The following is a 16,089-nucleotide window of genomic DNA, read 5'->3' as shown; positions in this document are numbered from 1 at the left end:
GGATGAGTAGTACAAGGATGAGTATTTAGCAAAGCAGCCCAGAGTCTGTCTTTCACAGTGGTGTGCTATTCATTCTCACTCGTGAGCGAACCATAAAATACGTTTGCCTTTCCTGCAGCCATTTGTAGAGACATCTACCTCCATTTGACTGTTTCCTTACTGGGGTGTCTGAAAGTACTCCATGGATCACTATCCTGTGGTCCACAGACACCACTGGAGAAATGCCGCTGTGGAGTTGTGCCAGAAAAGGCAGCTGACTCCCACTCTGCGAAGGGGAGAGAAGAGGGGCCAGGCTAGGAAATGCACTCAAATGCATTCCGTCATTTCACCTAGGTTACATATATTGCCTAAATTCCTAGGATCAAATAAGCTTTGTTAACTTATTTTTTAGCACTGATTTTTGAAGGTGTTGCTCCACATGAATGACGATGGCCCTAAACAAGGCTCCCCGAGGAAGCCCCCGCGCCCTTGCAGTGAACCAGCAGCAAGCTGGTGCTCTGGACCTTGTGCCTCCCATTTCTGACCGGCATGTAACCAGTGGATAGGCTTTATACCTGTCCTCTACACAGCAGGGAAAGTCACCCTTCTTGAATGGAGGGTACGTTTGTTTTTTAAGTCACTGGCTAAACAAACAAGCATCCTTACCTGGAGTTCATTTCAGATTCTCTTGGTGAACGAAAGAAACATTAACTAGAAAATGAACCACAAAACAACTGCAGGGAAGTACCCAGTAACTATAAACTAGTCTCCACTGGTGAATCTGATGACCCATTGCTGCAGAAAAAAACATGCTTCATTGAATGAATGATCGTAAACCAATTTTAACATTAAACAAACCCCATGTACTTGAACACCAGGGTACAGATAAACAGGCAGCATTTAGACATAACATTGCCAGAGCTTGAAAAAAGTCAAAACAGTGAATCATTTGTACATCTGAAAAGTAAAATGAACTTAACGTACTTTTTCTAGAGATTCGCTATGAGGCTTGTATCATTGATGTTTATAGTCCAGAGCACTTGCAGGAGGGCTTTTCTCCCCCTTCTTGTGCTGTTGTCAGCCAAGATCACTGTGGTTTGGATGCGGGGCTCAGCTACAACAGGCTCACCTTAGAAACACTCATTCCACAGGCTCAGGCTGAAAGCTGCTGAAAACTGCCTCTCTGAGCTAGCTGCACAAGAGTGCTGCCAGCAGTCTGCAGCAGCAGCCCTGAACCAGATGCTTGTTATTAAAAAACAGGGGCTGATAAAAAGTAGTGAATATAAACTCAGACTTAACATACAATCATAAGGCAAAACATACCCAGTTTATTACTGTTTGTTCTGGGTAAAATTAAAGCCTGGAGTCTCGATTCATGCAAAGAAAATGTGGTCACAGAAAATGATCTAAGTTTTTTGGGGTTTTTTTCAGATTAAGCCAGGAAAAACAAAAGAGCCTGTTGAGTATGTGGTGCCAGAAGCTAGATGCACACCAACGACTGCAAGTAAATTTAGATTTAAAGCTAAAACTCTGCTGTAACCAAACCATTCATACATTGCAATGTGAGACTAGCATATGGGTGTTGAAGTTGATCTCACCCTAACGTGATTGTCTGAGGCAAGGCTTTCAGATGCCAGGTACAAAACCTAGAGCTTCTGGAGAAGAGGTGGAAAACGCCTTTTCTCATCCTTTTCTGCCCTGGGTTGCTCTGGGAGTCTGAAGGCCTTCATGACTCACTCAGCAGACCTGGAACCTGTCGGATGTACAGCGGCTCTGCTGCCTGTGAGCTCTGTGCTGATTTCCCACTGCCAGCCTACATGCCCCTAACTTCAGCTGTGCCTCTGGCATCACCTACAAGGCAGCCTCTTGCTTCAGCTTCAGCACCAGAAAAAAGATGCTAAAGCCCGAGTTAGGTGGGTGTTTCAGAGTGAGATTTTTCAGTAATATTCTAAAAAATGCTTGAGGGTTTTCGGATAGATACACTTTAATTTATCTCAGATCTTATTTGACTTGACAAGTCCTATTTTACTGTAAATTTACACAGACATTTTTTACAATGGGAAATAAATTACTTGTAGGAGTTTCATTTTAGTACAAAAGGAAAGCCATATTATGTATTAAGCATGGTGAATCTTCAAAACAAAGAAGTAATTTTGCACAGCTAGATCTTCTATCCGAGATATTAAAACTATGTCTATTTCTGAAAACAAAAAAGTCATCTTCTCATTTGACAGTCTTTGTAGACTCGTTTTGATCCAAAACTTCATTATTTTTTTTTTTTTTCTGAAAGAAAAGACAAAACTAATGACATTCACATTGGCGTACCACACACAGATCTGTGTGGCAGGGAATGTGTGAAAATGAGTTTCATCCATCCACTTGTTCATCCAAAACCCTTTTGCCTGTAGAGTAAGAAGTTTAATAAAAAGTTTGAGGCTCCTTGAAACTGTTGCTCAGGCAAAACCTTTTTAATGCTTGCTGGAACCATCCAGACAAATTTGAAAGAAGGCCGTGTTTAAAGCATATGTAAAGCTTTCACTGCCTCTGCTTTACTTGCACTTTAACAATAACCAGCGCCCTTGAGGTCAGGAGAGCTTCTCTGATGATAGGTTTGCCTCATCAGCTTCAACTTTTCAAAAAACTATGCAGCAGCACATTTGACCTATGTGAAGATTTGTGTAAGTCTGGTACTTTCAAAACAGGAAGATGAGCAAGAAGAGAAAAGTTCTTGAAATCTTGCCGTTGCTAACCTTACTCCAAATGGGCGAGACAGGGAAGACAAAAAGTAGTCTCTGTGCTGTATGAAAGAAACTGTTACTCATCTCTGCTAAATTTGTGCTTTGCCTCTCATTTGTCATCGTCACAGCTGCTTGGTCTCAACATGGTTTTGGCGGATGCCACATGCAGCATGGCATAGTAATAATGAGAAATAAGCTACCAGGGGAAAATTATTCAAAATCAGTTTGCAAATGAGGTAGTGAATGTAGAGGGTCATTTGGTGGTGGTGGGTTCACAGGAAAAGGCCAATTCTTTTTTCCTTCTCAGAGCTGTGAAACATTGAAGTGCCAAAGTCCTGGGGGTGTTGGAGGGACTTTCCCGGTAGCAGCAGCACAGAAATTTCACTCTCACTTTACTTCCTCTGCCAGTGACCTCATCCTCCCTCCGTCCCTGATCCCCCAGAGCTCCCACCCCAAAAGCACCTTTGCACAAATCTTGCCCCCTGAAAGGAAAAGGTTTGTCACCCACTCCCACACAGGTGGAACTGCACCGTAAGGAACAGCCCAGCCCAGCACTTTTCCTGCCACCTTTCTGTCCTTTTCCCCTCCACAGGGGAAAACTAGTCAGCACCTGTGGTTACCCAAAGGGTTTGTATTTGACTAATCAAGTCTCTTGCAACCAGAGAAGTCAGAACCTTGAATTGTTTAATAAGACTGAGAAATAATTATTGCCAATGGCCTAATATAGCATAAAATAAACCCTACTGACTTACAAAATACCCTAGCGTCTACGTATGCTGAAGCAGAACACAGTTGTCAGAGGATTGTCTACAAAAAGAGCAATGAGGATCAGCCCTAACCAGGGTGATGTACTCTGTCCCTGCCTAGCTTTTTTCCTATGTGCTGAAGAGGCACTTGGTAATTGTCCTTTAATAATACTCCAGGCAATGTGTTTCAAGCTCCTTAGCACAGATGCTGTCGTTGTTGTTGACAAAGGACATACAAAAGACACCCCTATCACATGGGAAACGTGCAGAAATATAATTTTGAGATCGATGTTGTGGAAAGACCTTAACCATCCACGGAGGCAGACCTGATGGCCGCATAACCTTTCTCTGCTTTAACCAAACGTTCCTTGTAAGGTCTTCAAGAAAATACAGGTAAAACAATCACCCCAGACTGACCAATGAAAATATTACATTCTTATAAAACATACAACCCCTCTGTTAAATATACTTACTGCTTTAGACAGTAGTTCCATGAGAGAGGTGGTCTGGATTACATTTCTTTAAAACTGTTTAAGACAAAGGAATAGCACCAGCTGATCACAGGGTCTGGTTTAGGTCCTCTCTGGTCTCCTCAGCATTTTAAGGAGAGATCCTCATTCTTTCCAGGCACCAAGGACAGACCAAGACCCAACTTGTCTGTCAGCTGCCTGAAGGAATGGCTGGTTCTTGCTGGGTGCTGCGCTCTCCCAAATCCCATCAGTTCAGTGAGCCAGGAACAGTCGTCAAGATATTATGGGGTTGATCTCAAACTGGACCCAGCTGTCTGCTTCTAGAGGGAAGCTGAGTTAATTGTTAACTCCCAGAGCACCTGAGGAAGCTATGGGAGGCTGGCAGAGAAGAAATGGTCACACAGATTCAGCTGAGCCTGGCTTAGAGTTTGCAAACAGAAAAAATGACCCTCAGCTCACCAGTACTAAACACAACTATCCTGCTGAATACCTCTCTCCCACTAATAATGCTGGTCTTACTTTTTATCCTCAATGTGGAATCAAGTTTATTTTTGGAACCTTATTTTACATTTCAATGTGCTTTTAGAAATACTATTTCTAGTTACAATTTAGAGATAATATTTTCTTTCATTTGGATTAATCTGTTAAATAAATATGCAAATATATCAAGCGCTCTCTATAAAAAAATACAACACACAACAAACAACCCCTCAAATAATAAAACCAAGATTAATAAAAATACTTACTATATTACACATATGAAATGGCCAACTAGTTTTGAAACTATAATGAGACTTAATTACACATGAATCACATGACATGATCTAAAAAGAATCAGCATATATAAAAAAATGGCATCACCTCTATAAAGACAACTTGAGCATCTCCCTACCTAAAAATATAAAAAGAAGCCAAACAGTGTTGTCTGTGCATTTATAGCTACTGAACATTAGATAAATTAGAAGGAGTTTGTGGAATTCTCCATTAAATATCTGAATAGGGAGATGAATATCATGCCACAGCCTTTTGGTTTTTTTTGTGGAAAAATTCAGCCTTCAAGACAATGAAATGTCTCCTTTTGATTAAACCATATCCGATTAGGATTTAAAGAGAGGAATAATTCTTACTCTGGATGTCCATCTTTAGTGAAATGAGTACATAACACCAGTTTAAACACAGCCTTCAACAGATCGTTTTGATTTATAATGACAAATAGAAAAGCTTGCTTTAAAACATTACAGGAATTAAACAAAAATCAATGCAGAGTCAAAAAACTTCCCACTACACAGTTCAGTATTAAAATACATCAAAAGTCTGAGAAGTTTGACAGTGGACCACAAGTACTGACAGTGTAAATCACCCTGACTCTATTAGCTGAAGCTTATTTGAACACGTTTGGACCACAAGCTGTGTTCATAGATGAAAAATGCTGACCTACATAAAGTCAGAAATCATCCTATGTGTACTATAAAATTACACCTCCTCTTGGGACCTTTTGCCCAGGTGTAAATTGCCCCTGAGGAGATCTGCCTGCAGACACCAGGGCACTGAGCAAGTTGATGAAACACATGGGAAACTTCTGGAGAGCTGTGACTGAGAAATATAATCAACAGTCTTGTGCTTTATGTTCCAGTGCTAGCTAATGTTAGTATTTATCCAGCTGAATACTCATCCTCCAAATTGCTTCAGATGGAGAACATAAAATAACATGCTTTAGCAGAGCAGTTTCGAAGGAGGTGCTATGGTCTGTGAACAGGAACACTTGAATAATGCTACTACAGGACATTCCCCACCCCACAGCTGACACAGACCACTGGTCGCAATTACCTTAGATTGTTTTTACTTGAATCTTCTTGAGGCAGCCCAATTAAAAGTCATCATTCTCCCTCCATTCCAATATGCTTTCTTAAAAATGGCACAGACCACTGGTAGTATATAATTTTTTTTCTGACAATTCATCTTGATACAATGCACAGCATCATAGCTTAATACAAATACTTTACATAACAGACACATAAGGACAAAACAAAAGCATGTAACAATACAGCTGCGGCTTCTTTGCTGTATTACATAGCTGGCAGAGTTTCCTTTAGTTTTCTTTGATCTTTTCTGTAGAATTTGAACTTCTGGTACCAATAAGCAAGAATGTTTGTTTCGGTATTTTTAAAAAGCAGAGGGAAAAACATGGATGAAATAGAATTCAGAGTGAGCAAGATCATGGAAATGTAACTTTCAAAATATCAGCAAACTGGTGTAACATAATTGTTACAGGGGAAACAAGTTTTACTAGGCTCAGCATCTCCTAAGTAAAATGGAGCAGATGATAGAGACCTATTCTTTAGAAATAAAATACTTTCATCTTCCCTAACGACCTCCAATTGCTTGTTTTGTGCATGTGTGATAGAGCTGGGGTCATTCTGTTTTATTCATTCTCCTAACTAACAGCCTCATTAAAAACATGCACAAACTGTGACAACTGAAGGAAGGAGGGGGAAAAGCAATGAACACCTCAAAAACTCAAGGATAACTGTACAGATTGTTAGGATAATAAAGTACAGAAATTTATTAGGTATCAGCTCATGTTTCAATCTCCTTATTCCCCCTCCCAAGAAGACTTGCTGTATGCTCATAGGCATTTAAAAACAAAGATAAATAAATTTTGTCCTTCTGGGTTTCCCTTATTGCAGACCAAGCCATAAATCGTTTTAAAACATCACTTTTTGTTTATACTGGCAGACTCTGAATGCACCTATTGCTCTTCCCATTTGGAAGGCATTGCTGAAGGATTCAGATGTTTTGGACATTGTATAGGAGGCCGTTTTGATTTAAACTTGATTTTTGGTCTTGACATTTGTTCCTCACTTACTCTTGTACCATGGCAAGTTTAGTACCTTAAATGCCTGTAAGGTGGAGTGACTGGATACTTCTGCAGCTCCGCACAGCGAAGACCCTCCATCTGGGGAACAATGACGTAAACTTGTATGCCTCCTAACACCCAGGACACAGTGAGTGTCCTCTGTGTAGGAAATGGGAACTGACGACATTAGGCAGCTCTTGGGGGCTTATTTCAGAAAGCAAATGTCAATTTTGTAAATCAGACATCATTTAAAAGTGATTAAAAATGAATAAAACTTATGTTTAATTATGTTCAAAAGACATCAGTAGCACAGTGCATCTGTGAATTCCTGTCCAGGTTCCATGTGATTTTGATTTCCCCAGCTCTGATCTACTTGGCAACTTGCTACTGTTACACTCCACTCTTCATGTCAAACTCCTGATGATTTTGTGTTTCATTAATGGTCAGGAATTCGTCACATGCTCCTGTTCGGTCATTTGACTGTTCTTTATGAACTAAGTGCACCATTTCTTGTGATTTGCTGGCATCTCCATTTAATCCACTTGTCTTCCTGTCCTCCACTGCCCCTTTGCCGTTGTTAATCACTAGCTTTTTCTTCTGTCCACATCTAGAAAGAAATAAAAAGAAAGTAAGTACTATAAATGGAGACTAACACAAATAAGAAAAAAATGGAAAGTCACTATTTAGGAAAAGGTGCTTGGAAATGAAACTTGTTCTGCCAGTGCCGAGGAAATGACAGTTGTGTCTGCCAGTGCACACTTATACAATGCAAAACATACAGTTTCTCCATAGTACATAATTTGGTTTTGAAAGCATCCACCATTATGCTCATAAAATTTGGCAGGAGCTTACTTATTCAATTTGTATCTTTTGTTACTACAGATAGGAATAACATTCATTACTGAAAGCTAAAAAATATTTTCTAACATTTGGATATATAGCATTTATGAACTTTTTAGATATCCCACTATAAGGACAGGGTCCTTCTAAGTCCAGAGTTGGGACCACACCTTTGAAAGTGTTCAAGTACTTGAGATAGCAAAAAGTTTGGATCAAGCGCTCGCCTCATTATACAAGATAACTTTTTCCTTCCTTGTATTAGCATGTCAGGCCTAGAAGCTTGCCAACAGCAAGGAAATAACTACTCTTGCTACTATTAACAGCATAGCTCTTTATGATATCAAGGTTGGAAATAGCTACTGTGCTTTTAAAGTTACCCACTGTAGTGCTGCCCAATAAATTCTATATGTAGCTCTGGATTAACACACACACACACACACACACACTCTTGTAAAGAAATCATCAGTTGTCCTGCTTTCAGCAGGGACAGAGTTAATTTTCTTCTTAGTCGTTAGTACAGTGCTGTGTTTTGGCTCTGATGTGAGAACAGGGTTGATAGCACACTGATGTCTTTAGCTGTTGCTGGGTGATGTTTATGCTAAATCAAGGACTTTCCAGTTTCTCGGGCCCTGCCAGTGAGAGAGCTGGAGGGTCGGAGGAGATTGGGAGGGGACACAGCCAGGACAGGTGGCCCAAGCTAGCCACAGGGATATTCCATACGGCATCATGCTGAGTATATGAACTGGGGGAAGAAGAAGGAAGGGGGGGACATCTGGCATTATGGCATTTGTCTTCCTAAGTAACCATTACACATGGCACAGCCCGGCTTCCCCGGGGGTGGCCGAACACCTGCCTGCCCATGGGAAGCGGTGAATGAATTCCTTGCTTTGCTTTGCTGCTCTGCGTGCGCGGCTTTTGCTTTACCTGTTCAACTGTTCTTATCTCAACCCCTGAGTTTTACATCCCCTTCCGATTCTCCTCCCCATCCCTCTGGGTTGGGGGCGGGGGGGGTGAGCAAGCGGCTGCGTGGTGCTTTGCTGCTGGCCGGGGTTACACCACGACACCAGTCCAAAACTGATGCATGCTGGTCAATGTGGGATGTGTATTCTTCAAGGGAGTAAAAAAATACTAGCAGTACAGCAGTTAGATTTGCCCCAGACTGTTAAGACAGTTCTCTGACTACACAGTGCTGAACAACCTACTTGTCCTCTAACAGTCTTGTGTAAACTGAATATAAAAAGCACAGCTCTCTTAAGAGGAACAATGTCTCTGTGAAGCTTTATTTTAAAGTGCTTTCTTCTTAAAGGAAGCCTATTTTGTCTGAATGACTAATTTGGCAGTTCAGTTATACTATTATCCGTCCAAGTAACTACTTTTTTCATGCTTACTGCCTGACAGATGAGGGTTGTTTTATCCAAAGTAGCTCAGTTCACTGTGATAAAATTACACATGTCCTTGGGAATGATTTCTGCTCTGCAGCCCTGAAATGCTGAAAGAGGCCAGCGAGGAGCTGGGGAGCTTCACAGCCTCTCAGAAGAGTGGCTCAGAATGTCTCTCCTGATGTGGTGGTCAGGCTGGGCAGCATCTTCTGGACCCTGGAAGGAGATCCTAACTTTTTTTATGACAGGCACCAGACAGAGGCAGTTGTCTTTGCAACAATAGGAATAACTAACTAACTAAATAGGATCACACTGGACCTTGGCCATTTTGATTTTTGGTTAAGATCACTTATGACAACACCAATTTAACAAAAAAATAAAATAAAATAAAAAAAAGAAAAGAAAGAAAGAAAAAAAATATAGTTGCCAAACAATTTGCTGTTTACTGAGGAGGCCCAGTTGCTTGTTTCAAATACTTGAAACCTCTGCCATGTGGACCTCCTAACTAGAAAGGCTAAATCTATTGATTTCTGAATCAGGAAGGTAACTACCTTGAAACAGAAGCCTATGCTTCATTAGGCTTTTTTCAGAGAACCCGAATGAGAGAAACTGGAGATGCTGCAGTTAGCATTCATTTGAAAAATCGTGTAACTGACAGCATTAAACAAATAAAAACACAGTTTATTCTCACTTTTTAAATAAATTAATGCTTGAAACATTCTCAAGCTGCTGCTCAGCTAACCCTGAAATGTTCAACCCTCCTTCCTCAGCTATCCAGTTTTCTCGAAGCGCTGCTGTTGGTTTTGGATTAGTCGGTGTTCACATGCAGTGCTCTGACCGCACGCCAGCTGCCTCTCTATGAATTTTCCGTGTATCAGTGCTTATCAGGATAGATGAAGAAAGAATCCTTAGGTTATTCATGTTATCATTTGGATCCTGCTAAAATGAAAGAAAACAATCCACTTCTTTTAAGCATACCAGAGTACGTTGCTGCTTCAAAATTATTTCCTTGCTGTGACTAACACATATTCTGGGGTCTAATCCATGCATTTGTACACATACATGCACCCCCACGCACTTTCTGTCTTTCCTACTCACTCCCAGCTGCATGGAAGCACTAAGTAAAAGGTGTTTCCCATTAACGGTATCTAGGGCATAATTTACAGCTCTGAGGTTGTTTCATTTCTTATCAGATGCAATCTATAATTAGTCATAGTGGCCCTGTTTGTGTTTTCCTATGGTGACTCTTCCTGTGGAGGGAGGAAACTATGGCAGTCTCTACTGTTAAAGACGTAAGAAAGTAACATATAAATCAATAAGCCATGCCATTCAGGCTGTGTAACTCCAGAATCATTTCACAGAAAGGAAGTTGTAGCATTCTCTGTCTCACCGTATGTTGGACAGCTTTCTTATTTCAGCAGGTCTCTAATAATACTGTCGGAGAAGCACTGATATTGTGGATACAGTCACAGGTCAAACGTATCAGGCAGCATCCCACTACTGACTTCAGCAAAACTGTATCAGTTTACTATTACAACTTGGCATTTAGTTTGCACTGTTTTGCCGCATAGAGGCCTTCTGCATTAAGGTCAGGGACCGCCTGGATTGCTCCCTCACCACAGTGGCAATGCTTTATTTTAGCACCCATGCCATGCTTTGGAGGACTTTAACAGTATTTCATAGAAGCTTTATCATGTGCTTTCCTGGAGCCAGCAGACTAGGAATAAATTTGCTCATGAACCTGAACAAGAACCTCCACATGTTATATAGTTACTCTGATAAAAAATGTTGAAATGCAACATTCAAGTAGCAAATAGTTACTCTGTCCACATGTTATATAGTTACTCTGATAAAAAATGTTGAAATGCAACATTCAAGTAGCAAATAGTTACTCTGTTAAGGGGTTCAACTTTAACATTCAAGTAGCAAAAAGCTGTTTAAGACAATTGAGAAGTAACCTCAGAACAGCCCCCAGAGAAAAGAAAGTTAAGAATATTATAGCCTCTTAAGGCTAGAGTTTTTTCAAATTTCCTGGCTAACTTTGCACAGATCACTGCAACTTTCTATTCCTCAGCTTCTTCATCTGTAGAGGAGTAAATAAAGCTATTGAGTGCTTTGATAGCAATGTTAGACTATATCCCTGCCAGCTGTGATACTGCTGTTTGTTTGGAATGAACAAATTCACCATGTGACAGTGATTGCCCAATACACTCCTCCACACTATACACAGACAACACTGTTAATGGTGGAGGGTGATACTCAGCTCATCCTCAGGTTGCTATGTCCATCTCACACAGTTTTCACCCTCAGTGGGCAGGATTTTCCCATTAATAACTAATAGGTAGAGAATAATTAATTCTCTATGATATATGTACAGTTAGTTTCCATCTACAAGTGAAGACTAAATGGTTTATACAGCTGCGGACTTCACGTGGTGGCCCCCACACCCCAACTCACAGTGCTTCACAGAGGAAGCTCTTTCCTGTGTTATGCTACTCTGCCTTTCCACGAAGCTTTGAAACCTCTCGATGAAGAAAATAGCAAGGCAGTGTGTTTTGAAAAAGGGGCTACCTTACCTTCTCCGACTGTTAACAGCAATGCACACTGCAAGAATCAACGCAAGAGCCACAAGAGCAGCAACTATGATCAGCCATTCTGTGGGGAGAGTTGAGGGAGGGGAGGACAGCGTGTTAATGGAGCTCATGTAGTTTCGCTGTTTTGTAGAATTGCAAGAACACAAGCTCTTTTACATTCTTTAAACTGTCAGTTTTTCCTAGTTCACATGAATGTTTGTCTGTTTTACGAAGTGCTTCTGTGTAAACTGAATACTTTTCATCATTCAGCTATATACAGGCCAACTCAGATGAAATATCCCATCACTGTTGGCACCTATAAACACTGTACTTTGGTGGACATAGGTGAAGAGGAGTTCTGTCACTGATTTATTCCAAGAGCAAAAGAAAAGGCTTTGCAATGGTATACCTGTAATCCCAGGCACAAAAGCAGGATGACTTAAAGGTAGAGCGAAATGTTCATTTTTTCATTTAAAAACTTACTTAAAGGGGTATTTCTGGGGCAAAGCCTAAAAAAAGAAGGAACTACAAAACTGCAAGGGACCCTCAGAGGTCATATCAGCTACATTTCACTCCAGTGAAACAGGGTCAATAAGAAGATGGGTGAGGAATATTCCATTTGCTCTTAACATTTTTATTAAAGGAAACTTCACAACCTTTCCAGTAGACTATGCTTTATGCAGTACTACTATGACTGACAGAGATCCTCTCCTAAGAACTACCTCTTTTATTTTGTTTGTTTGAAACAAGTCTGCCTTGTTTAAGAAGTCTTCTATGTTTCATTTGAAACAAATTACTTCTTATCACTTAATTATTATTACTCCATGGTGAAAAACTGAGAAGCATTCTTTTTGTAGCATGTCCTTTTGATATCTCCCTTCAGTTTTCTCTGACAACGATGACTACTTCAAAAGTTACCTTTCCAAAATTTTCTTTGTGCTCTTCTCAGGTATTTATTTTTTTTTCTATGTGATTAATGCAATGCCTTGAACCAAATATAAAGCTTCAGCTCTGGATTTGCTGGGCCTCAGTAGAGTAGGATAATTACTTTCTCTGTTTTAAAAATAACATTACTGTTAATATGTCCCAGAATATATTTGCATTCTTCTGCAATTGTATCATGGGTTTGGCTTCTCTCTGTTCCGTTTTAATTCTGCAACACTCGTCTCAGCTACCATTTTCACCGAATGTTCTCGTGGATTCTCTTTGCATATACCTTTACTGAATTTTGCCTGATTTCATATCAGTTTAGAAAGGTTATTTGGATCTTAATCCCATTCTCCAAATGCATGATTTATCTCATCTTGATATTTCTGGAAAATTATGTGAGTCACAATATGCTCCGTTTTTCAGACTGCTAGCGAAAATGCCAAATACCATGTGATCCAGAACAAAGTCTGAACAACTGCAATTAACCTAGATTTTCCTCTCTTACTTCAGTTCATATCAATACAATTCTGTGCTTAAATTTAAAACATGAGACTTCAAAAACCTACCTGGTACCTGGGCCGACCTTCGTTGTGAAACTATTTTTGTTGTTGTGGTGTCCCCAGGGAAAGTAGTGGATTCATAATGTCCCTTGTGCGGTCCTTGATCACCGTATATACTGGAGGTAGATCCTAAAGAAAAAAACAATCTGTTAGGCCAAATAGGCTTAGTGGATATTTAACAGTGAGTTACAAACATTATGATTTTAACAATTAAAAAAACATATTCTAGAAAGTTCATGCTGAGGCTATTAAAAATTATTTATACTGAAAGCTATTACATAGACTATAATAATCATGGTCATCTGAACTATGGCTAGTTTTAGTATTTTTAATAATAAAACTCATGGTTTTCCCTTATTGTCTTTCTCATATATTTCAGTTTTGCTTATGCTATACTTCCGTGAGCCAAAATGCAATTACAATTTTCTAGAAATTTTCTGGAGAAAATGTAAAGACATTTGAATGTTGGCAACTCTTGGAAGAGGTTTTTGTCATACAAGTCAAACACCTTGTCTGTTCCATGGGGAAAATAAAGTGAGAAAAGAAGAGGCAGGGGGAGAAAAACTTTAGGGTTTTATTTAAATCTAAAATGACCAATATGGAGAACTTTTATAACATTTAATTTTATTCCTACACAGGATAAAACTGAATTTCTAAAAGTTTAATGCTTTCATAAAGTAGAAGAATGATTACCTGAATGATTTTAAATTTGATAGCTATGTATAGAATGGGACTTTAAAAATTCGAAATATTTTTCCTAATATAAAAAATGTTCTCTTTAAACTTAGAGGTCGATCCCCTTCTCCTTTTTAAATAAGTTTTTTAACTTGGTTCAAAGACAGTATTACATCTTAAATCAAAATGCCTACTTCCAGTCCCAAGTTTTTGCAGTGCTGGTTATACTGCTTGAACTTTTACACAATTCTGTTTCTGGCCCACGCCGTTACCATATGGGTACCCCAAACCTACAATTATCAGCAGCCTACAGATATAGTGATTTCATTTGGGACTACTACTTCTTTATCACTACAAAAAAGATATTACAGATCTTCACTTCTCTGAATTCTTCCAGACTCTAACACAGAAAACAAAGCACTCTCTCTAATCAGCTGTAAAGTTATTTTTCTTTAACACACATTGCAACTAATTTCTAGCCAGCATTTCTGATCTCATTTCCTAATAGCATGTTTTTTCCCTCTGTTAAGCTCAGCCAGCAAGTAGTTCATGAATCTTCCAGATGTTTTGAATATTTTTATTAACAAGAAACTTACCAAGTGGTGAGTTATTTTGTGCTATCTCACCACACAGGACAGAGCACAAATTCAGCAGCTAAGAGCCCTGATCTAGCCTCCAAGAAAGCTGACCAAAAGGAACATACGCACTTGTCTACCCCACATCTCAGCAGGTGGGGTTTTTTTAAGATGTTTTATATCATCCTTGAGAAATGCCATAGCTTTTCCACCACAAAGCCCCTTAGAAAGGCACTCAGACATTTATTAAAATTCTTGTGCTTAGAGAACTGCTACATTTGCCCTTCCCCTCCCCTGAGCACTGAGAAACAGCAGGATTCAGTCCAGTCCCCTGCTGTTCTGGCTCTGGGGAGTTGCTTGCAAGTGGCAGGGTGGGATCCTTAAAAGCTCTGTACATTTCATTTTGATGACAAACTAGATATTTTTCTTTTTGACAGTTATTTTTTGGGTTCCTTCAGTGGACTGATTTGTTTTTCCATGGACACTTGGACAACAGATCAGTCATTAGCGTGATGTAAGGCAACAGCTTAAACATTGCTGTAGAGAAAAAGCAAGTGAAAAAAAGTAGTAAAATACATCAAGCCATTCATTTGTTCAGAGAAAGCCGTTAACTATAGTCTGCCAATACATTCATGAATCTTTTCCATCACATTACAGCTATGTGAGGCAACATTACAAATGAATGAACCCTTCAATAAATAACCTCTTTTATGATGATGGTAGTGTCCTAGTAATTCCCTTGTACTGTGTTTTTAAAAAGGACCAAGAGAAGATAAATGAAAAAAGGAAGAGTTTTGGGAATATGGCCTTATAAGCCTTTGCCAGGGCAGTGAGAATGCAAACATTCAATCCAGACATTCACCTTGAAAATTATTTTTTACAGGTTTTATGTGCTCAAAACAGAAAGGTAGCAAACATTTTTTCATAGTGCGTAAAGTCTGCACATAAAATTAAGGAGGCAGCTTGGATTACTTAAGTGAGTAGGGCAGAAAAAGTCAAGAAATAAGTTTGTTGTAGTAGGAAATTATTATTAAAATCAGACTTATCTTCCCAATAAGATTCTATCAAATACATGTTTTGCATTTATGTTACTGTACCTATGTCAAAATACTGTAACTCAGGCAATTTTGATAGAGTTGATTTTACTGAGTTTATATAAAATTCTGAAGAAAAATAAAAAGTAGGCCAAAGTCTACCTGAAAATGTATGAATTATCATTAATTAGCAATAGAAGTATCTTTAAAGTGTCTGCTGTACAATGCCATAAAAATATAGGTACATAATCTTGCTTACGTGCAAAGAACATCCACAGAGCACTGGCGACAATCAGCTCTGGGATGGTTCCACTGACTTCCAAGAAAGTGCACAAAATCATATTTTGATTAGTGTGAATGGGAAGTAGCATTTGGAAAAAACCTTAACATTAGGATGATTATTTTTGTGGAAATTTTATTTGGGAATAAGGAAAAGTCCCTTCATTTCCTGTACTATTAGCATGTGACCACACACACACAAAAAGAAAGGCTATAGCTGGTGTAATAAGTAAACAGGGTTACTGTTAACTGCACTAACTCTATCAGAAGAATAGCCCTTTAAAAAAAAAGTTGTTCACAAATGAAATGTCAGTTACATATAATAGCCCAATAACATAACTATAATTAATCACTGGCAAGATACCAGCAGCAAATACACCTAGAAGACAAGGTTTTGCAGAGAATTACCTTTCTTTCGATACATATTCAACTAATGTAGAGGGAATATAGACGA

At 39.3% G+C, this 16,089-nt stretch overlaps 1 protein-coding gene across 14 annotated transcripts in view; it reads right to left on the bottom strand.

The window, feature by feature from the left end:
* Positions 1-4,643: 4,643 nt before the first annotated feature.
* CD44 (CD44 molecule (Indian blood group)) overlaps positions 4,644-16,089 on the bottom strand; it is a 58,763-nt gene continuing 47,317 nt past the window's right edge. For all 14 annotated transcript variants that reach the window (XM_027795816.2, XM_055802108.1, XM_055802139.1 and 11 more), the window contains 3 exons: positions 13,079-13,201; positions 11,586-11,664; positions 4,644-7,397 (listed from right to left, as the gene is read on the bottom strand). In XM_027795816.2, coding sequence (XP_027651617.1) covers positions 7,181-7,397; positions 11,586-11,664; positions 13,079-13,201 — 419 coding nt within the window. In that variant the 3' untranslated portion in view covers positions 4,644-7,180. The remainder of the gene's footprint in view (positions 7,398-11,585; positions 11,665-13,078; positions 13,202-16,089) is intronic.

This window comes from Falco peregrinus, chromosome 1 (genome assembly GCF_023634155.1).
Source record: "Falco peregrinus isolate bFalPer1 chromosome 1, bFalPer1.pri, whole genome shotgun sequence".
In the NCBI taxonomy this organism is placed as follows: domain Eukaryota; kingdom Metazoa; phylum Chordata; class Aves; order Falconiformes; family Falconidae; genus Falco; species Falco peregrinus.
The sequence above is the reverse complement of the archived record's forward strand: the minus strand, read 5'-3'. Positions and strand labels throughout refer to the sequence as shown.